The sequence below is a fragment of the Polypterus senegalus genome, chromosome 17 (assembly GCF_016835505.1).
Source record: "Polypterus senegalus isolate Bchr_013 chromosome 17, ASM1683550v1, whole genome shotgun sequence".
Classification (NCBI taxonomy): Eukaryota; Metazoa; Chordata; class Cladistia; order Polypteriformes; family Polypteridae; genus Polypterus; species Polypterus senegalus.
Window position 1 is genome coordinate 9,133,214 of NC_053170.1, and position 18,928 is coordinate 9,152,141.

The following is an 18,928-nucleotide window of genomic DNA, read 5'->3' on the forward strand; positions in this document are numbered from 1 at the left end:
CATAACGGGACCACCTAGTCCAGCGGCTTGGCGACACACAAAGAGTCCATGTTATGACCCTCATTGTTTTATTTAGCACTTTTCTTAGAAGTGGATGCCTCGCCAAGGCCTTTTGCAGGTCATAACAATCATTTCTAAATTTATAGAACTGACACTCTGGCGGGTTTATTGACTCATTTGGGGCCTGAGGTTGTGGGTTCAGGTCCCGCCACTGACACTGTGTGACCCTGAGCAAGTCACTTCACCTGTCTGCGCACCTGTTGTATCTCAAACGTTGTAAGCCGTCTTGCGTAAAAGCGCCATCCATACAACAATGGGTTAAATTTACAGGTTGTCAAAGCTGTTCTGACAAAGAAATCATAAAACATGTCGGCGTCCTTAAAGCTGAAGCCGCCGGTGCAGATGCCAGAATGCTCCCATAAGAATTTGCCTGAGCATATAGTGAACCCAGGTAGTGTTGCGACACTGCAATGAGGCAGGGAGTCTTCAGCTGGTGAGATACCTGCAGCGTGGCTCAGACAATCCCGGTTTAGGTAAATGAAGGCCAGTGTGAGTAACGACGAGGGGGCGGGGGAGGGGGTGCTGCTCTTTTCTTCGAAGTCGCGGGACGATCGGCGACGCAGCACACTCGAGCGCGCTGACACTCAGCGGGCGGTGCGAGAAGTGCGGGAGGTGGAGCGGAGCGTAGCTGGGGGGCTGTTCTGTTCCTCGCACATCTCTGTCTGGCAGGGGGCCGCCTGCGGAGTGCAGATAGGGGCCGAGTCGTGTAAAAAAGCGGCCATCCAGCCCCCATGCCTGCCGTGTCGCGCGCGCGTGCGTGCCGGCTCTTTAAATTGCGCAGTTTCGGACTCTTGAGCAGAGCGCACGTACAGTAGGCAGAAGCACACGAGTTTGCAGACGAGCAAGTGCTGTGTGTTTGGGGTGGCGGCGGCGGCTGCTGATTCCTCGTGAATAGAAGGCGGCGTGAAGACGTCGTGCACGTGTGAGTCCCATAAGCTAAAGGATCGTCGCTGAGTACAAAGTGTGCCTGCCACTCGAGGTCCGCCACATGTTGCCTCCCGCGGCGATGGCCACACGGACTTTCAGGCACAGAGGACCCTGGAAACGTTAACAAAACGAGGGAAATGTCGCTAAAGCCGAGAACAGTTGGCACCGCGCGTAATGGGAGATCAAGCTGTGACTATATTTAGAAAGTGTTTTTCCAGAGAGTGCGCTCGAGCGCCACTTCACCATGCCGATGACTTCTTCTCACTTTTAGAGCCATGTCCCAAACCGAAGTGGATCTGGCGGGATGTGGCATCCCTCTAAGTCCCATCCTGGACGAGGACTCCTGTCTTCCTTCGCTCCATGTCCCGCCGCAGCGGCGGAGGAGACCGTCAGGCAATGTCCGTCGCAATTCGCACAGGTTCAACCGGAGGAACTCCACCGAGTTGGACACCCTGGTGTTCGAAGGATCGCCTTCTTGGTCCACTGAGAGCAGGGAGGAGATCTGCGTGGACCCCACACCGCTGCCACTGCCTTTGCCCCAACCTCAGCACCTCCAAGCCCAGCTTCGTTCACAGAATACAGTGGATATCAGTTCGGACTCGGAGGACGAAACCGGTCAGCAGAAGCCCACTCAGGTCGTACAGAGCGCCCCTCCGGTCGAGAGTCGCTTGGAGTTGGAGGAGAAAGAGGACGTGGAGACGAAAGCGGTGGCCATCTCACCTGACGGCCGTTACCTGAAGTTTAATATTGAAATCGGAAGGGGTTCCTTCAAGACAGTCTACAAGGGTCTGGACACGGAGACCACGGTGGAGGTCGCCTGGTGTGAGCTGCAGGTCAGGAGGCACATTATATACACCCATCTCCTCGAAGGTCGGAGTTAGTTCTGCTTTGTTTTTAATGTCTTTGAATGTTCCTTCAAATCGAAGTTCATTCCCAACTTTGTGAACGAGTTAAGGAAGTGCGCCAGTTTACATTTTATCACCCCTGTAGCTGTCCAGGGGACTTAAATGTCAAACATCTCATGTTACTTCTGATTAGGGTCTGAGCGCTAAAATGATTAGACGCACTGCGATTAGAAAAACGTCAATAAAGTGGGAATTAGCGTTGGGGGCAGAATTCAGAAGGCGACATTTAACTTCGTGTTTTCATGTTTAAAGATTGAAATCCGTTAATGGGGTTTAACAGGTCGTGCGAAAGTCAAGGAATATGGGAAACGACTGGAAAGTTGATTACATTATTAGGCTGACAGCACTTTTATCCTAGGCGAGTTTAGGACATTTGAGATACAATTTATTACATTTCTTTTGTTTGTTCAATTGGTGCACAGGCAGGTGAAGTGACCTGCTCAGGGAGACATAGTGTCAGTAGTGGGATTTGAACCAACAACTTGAGAGTTTGAGATCCAAAGGTTTAACTACTATGCTACACTGCGGCTGCAATAATGATGCTTAGGATACCCAAAAAAAAATAACTAGAGACCCAAAATAATAACATTCTGAGAAAGTCATGGGGTGGGGGGGGCATTTACTGAGAGTCAACAATTAAAATAACATACACGTCTCTTTAGGAGGAAGGTGCAAAGGCCACACAGACCTGGGTGTGCTGTCATTTGAACCCAAGTCTACTCAGCTCCCTAGTGGTAGTGGTAACTGTTCCGTCCCAGGTCTGAACATTTTATTATTATTTAGCTGACCCCTTTATCCAAAACAAACAAACTGGTTCCATTTTTCTTTTGTCAATTGGACCACAGGCAAGTGAAGTGACTTGCTGAGGGTAACATGGTGTCAGTAGTGGGATTTGAACCCACAACCTCAGAGTTTGAGGACTTAAGGCTGAAAACAAAAGACCCAAAATAATAACATTCTGAAAAAGTCACATGGGTGTTGAGGCACATCTATTGAAAGTTGATCATTAACATAACATACAATACTATTTGGGAAGAAGTTCCCAAGGCCACACAGACATGGGTTGGGCCATCATTTGAACCCAAGTCCGCCAAGCTCTAAAGAAGTAATGCTAACCGCTTAACTTTGTCCCATGTCCTGACAGTTTATTATTATTACTTGGCTGATCCCTTTATCCAAAACAAAAAATTGGTTACATTTCTTTTTCTGATTGGCACACAATAAGGTGAAGTGACTTGCTCAGGGTCACACCATTTCAGTAGTGGGACTTGAACCCACAACCTCAGCATTTGGAGTCCTTACCCACTATGCCACAGCGCCTGCTTGTATTGCAAATGGGAGGCATGGTGGCACAGTGTTAGCGCTTGCTGTCTAGAGGCCAGGGCTTTGTATTCCTGTTGTTTCCTGAATGGAGTTCACATGTTCACTCTGTGTTTGTGTGGTTTTTCCCCCACAACCCAAAGACATGCTGGTTAGGCAGATTGGCATTGCTAAACTGGACCTTGTCTGTTCACCCTACGATGGACTTGTTTCTGCCTTGCACCCGATGCTGACTGGAACATACAATACAATTTATTTTTGTATAGCCCAAAATCAAACAAGAAGTGGGCCCTGCCTCTTGACAGCCCCCCAGCCTTGACTCTCTAAGAAGACAAGAAAAAACCTCCAAAAAAAACCCTTGTAGGGAAAAAAATGGAAGAAACCTCGGGAAAGGCAGTCCAAAGAGAGACCCCTTTCCAGGTAGGTTGGGCATGCAGTGGGTGTCAAAAAAGGGAGTAAATACAATACAATACACAGAACAAAGCACAAATAATCCTCAATAAAACATAATAGTAAAATAAAAATATTACAAGTACAGAGCAGAATTAGATGATATCACATAATAAGATTTGGATTTGTTCAGAGTCCTGGAGACCTCATCCATTAAGCCACCTCTCCCTATTGGCTGAGACAGCGCTGTGCCAGCCAGTCTGATGAAAGGACCCCTCTGCCCAATGATTCCTGCAATCCTCCATCAGAGGTGACTTTACCTTAGGCAGGCAAAACAGCTTGGCGGGTGGGCAGTGACACCAAGTGCCACATTATATGTGCCAAAGTCCCTGTGATGCTGCTACAGGATAAATGGGTTTGAAAATGGATGAGCGGATGTGTCACAAATGCCTTTATTAAGTCCATAGTGATGCAGGTGCCAGCTCCTGGCCAGGATGCCATTGCTCCACACTCTCACACACATGTCCACATAGATTTCATCAATTTTCAGCTAGCAGCCAACCTGGCAGCATAACATATTGGGAGTGCCACCCTCACAATCGAAAATGCAAATGTGGTCCAGGCTGTGGGGTCTGCTTTGCTAGGCTCCTTACATTTTGTCGCTCTCATCACCTAGCACAGTGGTAACATGTATACTCTTTAAAATAATTGTTTGGGCCATCTGCTAGGGCTCTCCTGAATTGGATTAAGTGACACTCCTACAAATACTGACTCCTTCATGGCACTCAGAAGCATTGCTTAACAAAGAACCATTTAATTCTGAGAAGGGCTCTTTGAGCTTTAAAAAAAGGACAACCTATTAGGATATGAACAGACCCAGAAACCCTGCGCTTAACCTGTGTGACTGTCCTTTTAAAATCAGGAAGCCATTGGCTTTTAAAACTCTTGTCATCATCTATGCAGGGTTATGAATGGAACCCATTACTGATATAAATAAATACAAATTCTGTCTGGAAAATTCTGGTTCTTTCGGAAAGATAACATGGTTCCCCTATGGTATTGTTCTGAAGCAGTGGTACTCAAAGTGTTTAGGACTGAGGCCTACTTTGCTGACAGCAAATCTAACTGTGGACCACTTGGGTCTGACAGGCACCTGTTAAATGTACTTCTCCATACTTCTTTTTTCTCTTCATCTTTGCTCACTACTGTGTGGGGTCGATGTCCCTGGTCAAACATCTCCTTACAGCTTAATTGTGCACCTCCTCCCCAGTCAGACCCGTAATAATAATACATTTTATTAATACAAGGTGCCTTTCTAAGCACTCAAGGACAACGAACGAACAAATAAAAAAGCACATTATGAACACAACTTAAAACATCAGAAAATACCCAGAATATAACAATTAAAACCAAACAAAGCCATTGTAATCATAAAGAAAAAGACATTTTAAACCGATGGGTTTTAAGTTTGGATGTTGAAAATGATTCAATAATTCTAAGCTCAGTAGGTAGTGAGTTCCAGAGCTTGGGAGCAGAACGGCTGAACACTCTGCTCCCCATGCTGGTTAGATGGGCGAGAGGGTTGGTCAGATGGATGGACGAAGAGGATCTAAGGTTACGAGAGGGAATGGCAACATGACGAAGGTCGGACAGATATGGAGGGGAGAGGTTATGAATGGCCTTAAATGTTAACAGCAGAATTTTAAAATCAATTCGAATCGGGAGCCAATGAAGCTGCTGTAAGGCTGGAGTAATATGGTGAATAGATGAGGTTTGAGTTATAATGCGAGCAGCAGAATTCTGGACTAGCTGAAGCTTATGGAGAGATTTATTAGACCAAAGAGGAGCGAACTGCAATAGTCCAGATGAGAAATAACAAGACTGTGATCAAGAATGGCAGTGGTATATGGGTGAAGGAAGGGCGGATGCCATTAATATTATGTAGGTGGAAGTAACCAGACCGGGTGATGTTATTAATGTGAGATTGGAAAGATAAGAGTACTGTCGAGGATGACACCCAGACTCTTGACCTGAGGTGAAGGGAAAACAAAGGAGTGATCAATAGCAAGTGAAAGATTATCGGCTTTGGATAATGATGATTTTGTACCAATGAGGAGAACCTCAGTTTTGTCGCTGTTTAATTTAAGAAAATTTGAAGAAAACCAGGATTTAATTTCAGCAATGCAGTCAATAAGAGAAGATGGTGGGAAAGAAGAGGTGGGATTACTAGCAAGGTAGAGGTGGATGTCATCAGCATCCAACCATCCATTTTCTAACCTGCTGAATCCGAATACAGGGTCACGGAGGTCTGCTGGAGCCAATCCCAGCCAACACAGGTCGCCAATCCACCTAACCTGCATGTCTTTGGATTGTGGGAGGAAACCGGAGCACCCGGAGGAAACCCACGCAGACACGGGGAGAACATGCAAACTCCACGCAGGGAGGACCTGGGAAGCGAACCCGGGTCTCCTAACTGCGAGGCAGCAGTGCTACCACTGCGCCACTGTGCCGCCCTGTCATCAGCATAACAGTGAAAATTAATGTTATATTTATGAAAGATATTGCCAAGGGAAGAAGGTAAATAATAAAAACAAGAGGCCCCAGGACAGAGCCCACCTGAAGTAACAGCGGTAGGTTGGGATGTGAAAGTTTTACGCTGAATGAACTGAGTGCGGCCTGAGAGATAGGATCTGAACCAATCTAGTGGAGTGTGGTTAACTCCAATAAAAGATAATCTATTAAGGAGAGTGGTGTGACAAATAGGCCACACTCGGATCAAGGAGGATGAGAACAGGAATTAAACCAGAGTCAGCAGCCATAATTTTAAGAAGTGCCATTTCTGTACAATGGACGGGGCGAAAACCAGACTGGAACTCTTCATAGAGATTATTATGAGATAAATTATTACTATTTTTTGACTGACACCTTTGTCCAAGGCAAATTACAACATTTGAGACACAATTGAAATTTTAAATCGTAGCACCCTGTGATAACTGGGATAGATAGATAGATAGATAGATAGATAGATAGATAGATAGATAGATAGATATGAAAGGAACTATATAATAGCTAGATAGATAGATAGATAGATAGATAGATAGATAGATAGATAGATAGATAGATAGATAGATAGATAGATAGATAGATAGATAGCATTTTATTTGTCCCCAGTGGGTAATTTGGCATTTTACAGAACCTCTTCTTCTACCTTGATAAATAAGTGTCAGTGTGTCTGTCCGTGTCTGGCTGGTTGCTATGACTCTACCATCTCTGTCATTACCAACAGATGGGGCATCACAAACATTTTTAGTAATAAATTGCATTGCATTGGTAATTCCAACAGAAAGCACATCACAAACATTAATGCTGCTCGGAACCACACAGCCCAGTTAATTGTCATCAGAGAGCTGTCATTTGTAATAGTGCATTACGTGCCAGAGTGGTACTTCAGAAAGATGCCATTGAGGAACCATCTACATGAAGGTTCCAGAAAGATCTCTTAATTTTTTATTTTGGTAACAGGCACCATACAGTAAAAAACCATGATTAGATCATAACAGATGTTCGAATTACCAATGGCTCCTGATTTTAAAAGGCCCCTCACTGCACATCATCAAATAGACTAAGTTTTAAGGTTTTCTTAATCTGTTAGTGCTCTGCTAGGTAGCCTACCATACGTTAAAGATTTCAGTTTTTTTTCAACATATTAGCACAAAGAACCAAATTCATATGCAAAGTACCTGTCCCAGAATGGAATGGCTCATTGTCAAGCAATGGTTCTTTGGGGAACCAACCAACCTAGTAGAGAACCTTAAAGTGTCATTAAAGAACCAGTATTTTTAAGAGTGTAGGAAAGAATGACACAGCTATCAACTTATTATTGAATTTGTCATGTCACATCATTTTCTAACTCGGTTAATACAGACCAGGGTTGCACTGGGGGTGAGCCTTAATATTGTTTTTTTATCAGTATACTGCTGCTGGATTATGTGAATTTCCCCTTGGATTAATAAAGTATCTATCTATCTATCTATCTATCTATCTATCTATCTATCTATCTATCTATCTATCTATCTATCTATCTATCTATCTATCTATCTATCTATCAATCTTATATAGTGCCTTATCTATCTATCTATCTATCTATCTATCTATCTATCTATCTATCTATCTCATAGTTCCTTTCATATCAATATTTCTATCTGTCTATGTAGAAGCAGTGCTGCATCAAATCATGTAGATGCAGCAGGTAAGGAGCTTCAATTCATGTTGACATCAAACACTCGAATGTGACCAAAAACTATGATCCGAGTGCTTTTGACAGGAGCATGAACGGCTGCTTTGAGTCTTTCTGTATTTGCTGATTTCCTGGGATTTTTACACATTCTCTATACATATATTATAATGTAGATTCAACATTTACAGCAAGAATTTCCTTAGGAGTACAAGATATAATAAAGTGCAGAATTGCCCATGCAGTTTCTGAGGTGGGTTCACAACAGTGAATGTATGTATCATACCATACTGTATGTATGTTAACACACATTCAGTCCAGCATTTACGTAGTTAAGTTTGTAAAAGTACTGGAAATAGGCAATGTAATGTAAAGCACCTTTTGCATGTTTTTGTGTGTAAGAGCTTCATGTCAGATTGGAAGTCAATACGTGTGTTCAAAGGCTTGCTATCATGGTCACTTGGGTCTTGAGGGCAGCAGGGTGCTGAGGAGCCTCACAGCCTGTGCATAGGAACTGTCACACAGTCTGGCAGAGTGGGCATAAATGCTACAGTATCGCTTGCCAGATGGTAACAGGGAAAAGAGTTCATGGCAGGGGCAGGTTGGGTCATCCATTATGCTGGAAGCCTTCCATACATGTGGTGCATGTCTTGGACGGAGGGAAGAGACACCCTGATGATCTTCTTGGCTGTCTTCACTGTGTGCTGCAGGATTTTGCGGTTTGAGGCACTGCAGATTCCATAGCAGATATTGCTGGAGCTGGTCAGGATGATGTGTATAGTACTTCTTTTAGAACGTGGAGAGGATAGCGGGGACTTGATCTTTTTTAAGCATCACAGACGTTTTTGCACAATGGCAGAGTTGAGGGCCCAGGTGAGTCCTCTGTGATGTATAGTTTGCAGTGATGACAAGACAGATGTTATTGTATTTGTTGGACGTTTTGTCATAGGTGCATGGTTGCATATGCTTGGCTCTTTCTGCTTATCTATGAAATGGCAGATCTGGTATCTAAAGTTTTTTTTTTTGACCCTGACCTTAATTTAAAAAAAAAAAATAGTTAAGTGGTAAAAAGCAGTTGAAGTTAAAGCTCTGCAGAGGACAGCAACCAAATGCATCCCAGGACTTAACTCTTTGAGGGCTGAATATTTTTTTGCAAAAATCAGTTTCTGAAAAGCAACAGTTTCACACAGAAATCGAGATAAGACGTCTGTTGCTGCGTGCTGTGGCTGCCAGTTTGCGAAGAATGTACAGCAGGTTTGCTGCCAGGCTGTCTTTGCGTGACTGGGGCAGCAGTGGTCATGGTGGCAGTGCATTGCAATGTGGTTTCTACCACAGCGTATCATTGTTAAGTGGCAGTTCTACCTGGTGAAAATGGTCAGTGCCACGATTAGCTGGGGAGCAATCAGCTGAAGCTGGAACCTCACATTCGTTTTCGATCACTTGTATCAAAATCAGAGTCCGACAAGTCATAGTCCAGTTCAGAGATAATAGGCAAAATGTCGTCTGCGGAGCATTTCGCTTTACGCATTCGCTTTGATCTCTCGCCAGATCTCCGTACCATTTTTGCTGTTGTTTGCGCCTTGCTACTCACAAAAGCGCAGGACCTCTCGTCAGACCAATGAATCTAACGTTCCTTCAGACATCGAGAGTCCAACTAAAACATAACAGTTGGTTTTGTCACAGTGTACAGTTGATTGCCATTCCTCTTTTTGACAAAAGTCGACATCAGCCCCGAAAGAGTTTAAGGAGATGTTCTACAGTGACAGACTCTGAGAATTAAACCTGTTTAGTCTGAGCAGAGGAGACTCCGTGAGGACCACAGCCAGGTTTTCAAAATACTCAAAGTCATCGATAAAGCAGATCCAGCAGAATTCTGTCAGCTTACCGGTGAATCAAATAATCATAGACATTTGTAGAAATTAAGGGGACGTGCATTTAGGACCGAAGCCAGATAGCACTTCATTAGTTGTGGGGATCTGGAAAAAAACTACTGAGACATGGAGTTGAAGCAGAAACCTGGACAACCTTTAAGAAGTATGTGGATGAGATACTGGGACAGCTTAACTGTTAGCTAAACAAATGAGTGACAAATGGACAGATGGATCTCTTCTCATTTGTCAAATTTCTTATGTTCAGTTTCTCTGAACTTTGGATAATAAGGCAAACAAAGTCGTTCCTGTCTCATGCTGACCTAGAAAAATGAATCCTTGTTTTCATGACTTCTCCCTTAGATTATGTAATTCCCTTTATGTAGGTGTGAGCCACTCAGCTCTGTCACGCCTACGACTGGTTCAGAATGCGGTTGCACGGTTGCTGACTGGCACTTTCAAGAGGCAATATATCAACCCAGTGTTAGCCTCATTGCACTGGCTTCCGGTTCATTTTAGGATACAGTTCAAGGTCTTAGCGTTGGTCTTTAAAACTCTTAATGGTTTGGCACCTTCTTATATTGTTGACCTGCTCCAACCATAAATCTTGACACGTTCATTCAGGTCTATAAATTGCCTTGTGCTCTTTGTGCCTGAAGCTTTGAAGCATTAAAGCCACCAGACTTGTACTGTTGCTGCCCCTTGACTTTGGAAATGTATACCCTTCAACCTAAGATCCGCCATGTCAGTTTTTTAAGTCCAGGTTTAAGACTTGCCTTTTTTCAATATCCTATGAATAAGCATAATGTGTCTTCAAGTTGTTAACTATGACAAACATCGTCTGTGTTGAAATGTTATGTTCTGACCCATGTGCCGAGGTTTATGTTTTGTATTTTATTTCTCCAGAGTGATTTACAACATTTGAGACACAGCTGAAATGTGAAATGAAATAATAATGAGTTGCTAGATGTGTCATTCTTTCTTACACTTTTTCAAATAATGGTTCTCTAATGCATGGGAGTTTGCCCGACCGGTCTACATGTGTTTTGTGGACTTGGAAAAGGCATTCGACCGTGTCCCTAGGGGAATCCTGTGGGGGGTGCTCCGGGAGTATGGGGTACCGGACCCCCTGATAAGAGCTGTTCGGTCTCTGTACAACCGGTGTCAGAGCTTGGTCTGTATTGCCGGCAGTAAGTCGAGCCCGTTCCAGTGAGAGTTGGACTCCATCAGGGCTGCCCTTTGTCACCGATTCTGTTCATAACTTTTATGGACAGAATTTCAGCGCAGCCAGGGTGTTGAAGGGGTCCGGTTTGGTGGACTCAGGATTGGGTCACTGCTTTTTGCAGATGATGTTGTCCTGTTTGCTTCATCAGGCCGTGATCTTCAGCTCTCTCTGGAGCGGTTCGCAGCTGAGTGTGAAGCGGCTGGGATGAGAATCAGCACCTCCAAATCCGAGACCATGGTCCTCAGCCGGAAAAGGGGTGGAGTGCCCTCTCAGGGTTGGGGGAGAGATCCTGCCCCAAGTGGAGGAGTTCAAGTATCTCGGGTCTTGTTCACGAGTGAGGGAAGAATGGAGCGTGAGATAGACAGGCGGATCGGTGCGGCGTCCGCAGTGATGCGGCTCTGCATCGGTCTGTCGTGGTGAAAAGGAGCTGAGCCGTAAGGCAAAGATCTCAATTTACCAGTCGATCTACGCTCCTACCCTCACCTTTGGTCATGAGCTATGGATAGTGACCGAAAGAACAGATCGCGAATACAAGCGCTGAAATGAGTTTCCTCCGCAGGGTGTCTGGGCTTTCCCTTAAAGATAGGGTGAGAAGCTCAGTCATCCAGGAGGGGCTCAGAGTAGAGCATCGAGAGGAGTCAGATGAGGTGGCTCGGGCATCTGATCAGGATGCCTCCTGGACGCCTCCCTGGTGAGGTGTTCCGGGCACGTCCAACCGGGAGGAGGCCCCGGGGAAGACCCAGGACACGCTGGAGGGACTATGTCTCCCGGCTGGCCTGGGAACGCCTTGGGATTCTCCCGGAAGAGCTGGAAGAAGTGGCCGGAGAATGAAGTCTGGGCCTCTCTGCTTAAGCTGCTGCCCCCGACCCGACCTCGGATAAGTGGAAGAGAATGGATGGATGGATGGTTCTCTAATGGCACTTTACTAGGTTGTGTGGTTCCCTGAAGATCCATTGCTTGACAAAGCAAAATGTTCTATTTCATTGCAAAGCAATGTTCTTGTAATGCTGGACAGCACTGTGTTTTAAAGTGGGCCTTACAAATAAAATGTTGACTTACTTTGCTTACTTACTGTATTTACTTACTTTCCATAAATTCAATACACGGTTGTCAACAGGATGGCTTCTTTGGTGACTTTGCATGCTATTTTTGTGTCTTCCTATTAGTAGTCTGTAAGCAGGACTGGAGACTCTAAACCGTGGGGTTGTGCCCAGCAGTAACCTTGTGTCCCATCCAGCCCTTCCAAAAGGGTCCTCATGATCTAGTGCTTCAAAAAAAAAACAAACAAGAAGTTCAGAGTTTATGGATTATGGACCTTCTATCTTAAAAAAAAAGAATATTGTCAAAACAGACAAATGTGCCACACAGCCCTCGCTCCTGACCAAAACAGTAAGGAGGCATCTCAAATACTTGTGTGATAAACTAACTAAACTCCACCAGGTAGGGAGTGGGTTGGAGGCTTGACTTGATACTTGGGTGCGGTGGGGGCTTAAACTGGCTCAATGTCCCCCTGGAACCGGACCTGGCACATACTGTTTGCTCCACAGTGCTTGTTGATGTGTCTAGTAATGTTGTCGATGCAAGGGGCCTGAATGTCATTCGAACCCTTGTCACTAGATTTTACAACATGTAATAATGTTTACTGCTTCACATTCACCATTTAAACCAGTTCGGAACATCTGGAGGAAGGTTGCAACTTGTACCATCACATCACATAATACATCCACACAATTTAGGTTCGCCATTTCAGGTTGCATGCACCTTTTCGACATGTGGGAGTAAAGCTAGAGAACATGGAAGTGAAAGCCCACACGTACTGGACATCCACACTTACTGGATGGGTGTTACTTTAGTGGGTTGCCTGACAAAGAACCTTTTCATTCCGTGAAGAGTTCCCTGTATATGAAATTGTCTGTTTGAGCTTTGAAAAGGTTCCTAGTAGGTGGACAAAACCAAAATATTAAATGTATGGTGGGCTATGAACCTTCCTCCAGATGTTTCCAACTGGCTTAAATGGGGGAATGTGTCCCAGTGACACAGGTCTGAATGGCATTCAGGCCCCTGGCACAGAGGATGGCATTAGACATGGCAGCAAGGCCTGGCAGATCAAGAAAATTTGAACTTAGCCTGTGTCATTTGTTTTTAAAATCGGGAAGCCACTGATATTTCAGAAAAGCATTATCATCTGTTCATGGTTAGCTCTGGAGCCTGTTATGGATCTAAATAAAAAGGTTACTTTCTCGAAACCTTCATGTGGATAGTTCTTTTGGGAAATAGTTCGCATAGAAGGATTGCTTGACAAAGAACCATTTCATTCTGGGAAAGCTCTTTGCTTAAGAAGTTGGTTCTTTGGACGGAAAAAAACTGGAATCTTTAATGTGTATTAGGCGGCCTATTACCATGCGAACAGATCCAGTAACCCTGAGCTTAGCCTGTGTGACTGTCCTTTTAAAATTACAACTCAATTAGCATTTCAAAAATCTGTTATCACCTATGGGTGGCATGGTGGCGCAGTGGTAGTGCTGCTGCCTCGCAGTTAGGAGACCCGGGTTCGCTTCCCGGGTCCTCCCTGCGTGAAGTTTGCATGTTCTCCCCGTGTCTGCGTGGGTTTCCTCCCACAGTCCAAAGACATGCAGGTTAGGTGAGTTGGCGATTCTAAATTGGCCCTAGTGTGTGCTTGGTGTGTGGGTGTGTTTGTGTGCGTCCTGCGGTGGGTTGGCACCCTGCCCTGGATTGGTTCTTGCCTTGTGCCCTGTGTTGGCTGGGATTGGCTCCAGCAGACCCCCGTGACCCTGTGTTCGGATTCAGCGGGTTAGAAAATGGATGGATGGATGTTATCACCTATGCATGGTTACCAATGGAACCCATTACTGATCTAAATAAATAAAAATTCCTTCTGGAACCTACTGGTGGATCGCTCCTTTCTTGATTCCCCTCTGGCTCCGTTCTAAAGAACCACTTTGGCACCTTTATTTTTAAAAGTTGACATTGAGAACTTGCAAACTACACACAAACAGAATTGGAAGCCAATATTTTATAGCTGTGATGCGTTAACCGATGCGGCCCTTATGAAAATGCTCAAATTCTAAAGCCTGAAACAAAATCAAAATGTCGTGACCAGCAATTAAGGAGTTAGTCTCTTTGATATACTGTAGATGACACGGTGCTTTTAATAGCAGGATGTTCATTCTAAAAGAGGCGTTTTGGCAGCCCTGTAGCCTGCTTCTTCAAGAAGCAGCCCTCTAAAAGCAGACTCCTACCCCTGTGCAGTCATAATATTATTGAAAGAACCTGTTTGTCCTTTAGATTCTCCTCCCGGCTAGTTGAAATCCATTAATGGCACTGTAAATATACACAGCAGAGGATGTGTGAAGAACGACAACACGAAGAGCTGCTTAGTATGACGAAAGGCAAAGGAATTATGAAAGGATAAAAGCAAAGTTGCTCGACAAGTTGCGACATCAGCGCCTCTCCACGTGGTGAACCCTCAAGGGTGACCAGAGTGGCCTGCTGGGCGCTTTAACCCTTCCAACAGATCGGCTGCCTGCCCGTGTGAGCGATACGCGATCGGCTGAAGTGGCTCTGGAGTGGCGAGATAACGGAGATAATGCGCTGCCCCCTCTAGCTTCCGGTGGGGGATTGGGGGTGGGTGGCTGGGTGGTTTTGGCTGGGTTTTAACTGTCCCACTGTAGGAAAAATACTGAAGAGAGTCAACAAGTGCAGCCCTTCAACAAGGCTGCTTACATTGGGGCGCATTGGTTAAGGCTCTGGATTGCAGACCCCTAGTTTGTGAGTTCATATCCGGCTACTGACACTGTGTGACCCTGAGCAAGTCACTTCACCTGTCTGTGCTCCAATTGGAGAACAGAAAAGAAGTGCAACTAATGTGTTTCAAATGTTGTAAAGGCGTCAGTCAAAGACTAATAAAGTATGTATGCGCTACCATCCACGTCGCGTTTTGTCGACTTTTGAAACGTGTCCAGTTTTGTTAAATGTATTTAATTGTGGATGATTTGCCTTTGAAATTGAAAGCCAGTTTTATCGAGAGAGCTGACGTGTGTTGCTAATAATCAGCTTCACGCACACACACAAAGAGTACGCCTTACTTTAGCCTTGCATACGCATTCCAGAAAATAAAGATCACGGCTGATTACATATTCCCAAACTGCGACAGTGTTTTAAAAAGGCGGAATGAGGTTTCAGGTGGTAATAGATACTCGCACCGCGCCATCATCAAAGAAAACAAGGTATGCAAGTGTGAAAGTGGTGAGCCTGAATTAATAATGAGCTTCATTTGAGGTTTTCATGCAACTTGCCCGGAATAAAAGACCAAAAGATCGAGTTACAGAGCAGCGCATGCGCAGGTCTGGCTCCAGGAAACGGGCGCTGCTGTTTGTGCGGCAGAAAGCGGAGCGGCTCGAAAGTTAACAATAGCAGTTTATAAAAGGTAGACGAGACACAACCGCCTCTTTGTCACACTGACGGCTATCTGTTACGACTTTAAAAAAAAAAAACAACTTTCACATCAGGCTCTTTAATGCCTGGACACTTTTGACAAGTTTAGAATTCATAATGTTGGGCTTAACGGGGATGCCGGATTAGTGGAGCGAAGGAAAATAAATTCAAACGACATTTAAAAATATATGATGTAGTGCTCTTCATATCTGTCAGTTACTTTTTGTATACTGGTGTATACAGGCTGTGATACCCGTCTAAGCCTGGCTGAAATCTAAGTAGTCAGCATTAACGTTTGCAGTGCACCATGCAATGCACATGTGCCTGTTGTATGCCATTTGCTATGGGATTCCTAAAAGCAGCCTTAGTGTTTGTGATGCACTGTTGGAATGACAAATGAAATACATGCTGTATAATGTCTCTGATATGCCATTTGGTAAAGGTTTCGTAAAAGCAGGGTTAATATTTGTGATGTGCCATCTGCTGAAATGATAAATGCAATACATTTTATAACTGCAAAAGTTTGTGATGCGCAATTAATTGGATGACAGGGACACAGCAACCAGATAGACGTATTATCCTCTTATTAAGCTAAAAGACTGGGATTCTGTAAAAAGCCAAATTTTCTTATTGTATCTATTATGTAGTGCTTTTAATATCTATCTGTTTATCATATTGTGCCTTTCATATCTATTTATCAATCTATCATGTGGTACCTTTCGTATCCATCTACAGTATGTTTTATGTAGGGCCTTTCGTATCTGTCACATCTGAAGCTAAGCATGTTCAGGCCCAGCCAGTACTTGAATGGGAGACCAACAAGGGAAAAAGCTGTAAAAAATGGCACCATCTTCCAGATGAGATATAAAATCGAGGTCCTGACACACTGTAGTCATAAAAGATCCCTGGTCATCCTTTGTAAAGACTAGGATGTATCCTTATGTCCTAGTTAAATTGCCCTCCAAACATGGCCTAGTTAATCTGGCCCCCAATCATGCCCTGTCTCTAATTCCCTCTCTACCTTTACTGGCGCAAAATGTCTGCAGTTGCATTAACTAGTTGGATGCTGGACATTAGTAATTGTTGAAGTGGCTCCCCACTCTCTAAGTAAAGCACTCGGAGTAGTGAGAAAAGTTATTTATTTATTTAGACTTATTTTTTTTTTATTATTATTTCAATTTATGTTTTCACATCTATCTATTGATCTATCTATGCTACATGGTGTGTTTCACATCCATCTATCCATTACAATAAACTTTCATACCTTTCTGCACTTGCAGTAGATTGAAAAAGTATTCAGACCCCTTCATGGGTGGGCACCTGAATGCCACCGACTGGAGTTTGCATCACAGGATGCTGCGTTGTATGATGCAAAGGGGCCTGGGCTTTGTGTCCAACTAACTGCTCAAGTGGACTTATTGAGTCACTCTGCCCCTCACAGGGTAGCCTCTTTCCAATTTTGTAATTTGTGTCACTCACCTCAGCTCAAAGGTCACCTGCCCTTCCCTTGACTTTTGCCCATCTCCACACACATGGTCAGTAACAGCCAAGGTGAGGCTCATTAGGGAGTTCTGTCTTTACGAGAAGAGTGGCATGGTCAGTGACACTTCCTCTCTTGCCTGATCTGTCTATGTGAGCAGCACAGCTTTATATGTGTGACAGTGACTTAAGAGCTCTGATGAAGAGTTTCCTTTGTGCCCCACATGAGCTGATGTCAGCTTCATCTGTCTAGTCATGCATTCATGAGGGCTTTAGCAGGAGGCTGTAATGATGGCCCTCAGTGCAGCGTGTTGCTGGCGGTCAATGGGAGGAGGGCGGTCTCGTGTTGTGACAAAAGCAGCACGGCTGCGCCTATTTGTTTTTTCCTATTTTGGACGCTAAGGGCCGGGGTGGGAGAAATGATAGGAATTTGCCTTAGGAATTTGGGCAGGGGATCACCCAGCAAAGACTGAGTGGTGCCACTTTGTGTTTCTTCTGGGCACTGCAGCTCCATGTTTTTAAAGTGAGCAGCAGAGATTTGGGTTGGGATCCCAGCCTGAATATCATCTGTGTGTAGTCTGCATGCTTTCCCCATATATAAATGGGTTGTTCTCTAGGTGTTCTTTCATGTATGAAATGTATGGAGACCAGACTTATTGAAAAGATAAAACTGTGTACACTAAACGCATGTAAGAATTTCATTGTACTTTGAGACAATAAGGACCCTTTATACCTAAAAGATAGTTTTCTCCTTTTACAGTACCATTGGGATGGACTTCTCTCTTTTACAAATTAAGTGGATTTAGACTGTCGATGGAAGACTGTACCACACAATCCAGCAGCTGATCTCATCCCAACTCTTTCTGTTGCCCACTTGGCTTCACTTCTTCTACATTCCATCCCGAGATCCCACAATGGACAACTCACATCCTCCGCCCTAAATAATGAAACTTTGTTATATTTACAGTAATATAGCATCTCGCTCTACAGTCAGTTCCGGTATCCAGGGTTCAGTCCACCAAAATATAATGCTCTGGACCCTTATGACTGCTTCTGCTGGTGGTGGGCCCACTGAAGGACAGCCCTGTGGTGTACATTTGTGTTTTGCCCAGCCAGGTGCCATGGGTAAGGGTCTGACCAGCAGGCACTCACCGATGAGAGGGATCAGACCCCAGTTTCCATTTTCCGGGCGAGGTTACTGGGTCCTTGGTCAAACTTTCATAAAGGTTGATTGAACTGCACTTAGTCTGGTGCCTCATCTTAGACCCATTTGCCTTGAGTGATCCTACTCTGGATGACAGCCCCAGTCAGTATAGTTCCTAGGATCAGTGGGACACACAAACCGCTCCACCATGATAAGGTGGCGATTCATGAAGGTCATGGAGTGCCTTCTCCAGGTTGGGAATGAGTTGCTGCCTCAAGCAGAGAAGTTTAAGTGTCTTGGGGTCTTGTTCACAAGTGAGGGAAGATGGGAGCAGTAGATCAACAGATGGGTTGTGGCAGTCATGTTAGTGGTAAAGAGAGAGAGGGAGACAAAAGTCGAAGCTCTTGATTTACTGGACAATCTATGTTCTTGTCCTTATCTGTGGTCACGAACCATGGGTAATGAGTAAATGAACTGGTCACGGACACAAGTGACAGAAATGAGCTTCCTCCACAGTCTTAGAGACAGGGTGAGGAGCGCAGGCATTCGGTGAGGAGTTCAAAGTAGAGTTGCTGCTCCTCTGCAACAAAAGGAGCCACTTGATGGGGTTTGGGTATCTGATTGGGATGCCTCATCCACGCCTCTCTGCAGAGATGTTTCTGACATGTCTAACCAGGAGCGGAACACAGGGCAGACCCAGGACATGCTGGAGAGGTAGTATGTCTTGATTGAGCCTGGAACACCTTGGTACACCCTAGGAGGAGATGGAAGAGTTGGTGGGAGGATTAGGGATGTCTGGGCATCTTTGCTTAGACTGATAAGTGGCAGGAAATGGAAGGATGGATGGATGGGCACCTCTCATGGAGATTAACACCCCAAAAGATTTTTTGGCATCACTGCAATGGTTTCCTAACATCTGCA

The 18,928-nt window shown here is 44.7% G+C and overlaps 1 protein-coding gene across 1 annotated transcript in view; it reads left to right on the forward strand.

Moving 5' to 3' along the window:
* Positions 1-843: 843 nt before the first annotated feature.
* LOC120517577 (serine/threonine-protein kinase WNK4-like) overlaps positions 844-18,928 on the forward strand; it is a 67,057-nt gene continuing 48,972 nt past the window's right edge. Inside the window, 1 exon segment of the mRNA XM_039739983.1 lies at positions 844-1,820. Coding sequence (XP_039595917.1) covers positions 1,263-1,820 — 558 coding nt within the window. The 5' untranslated portion in view covers positions 844-1,262.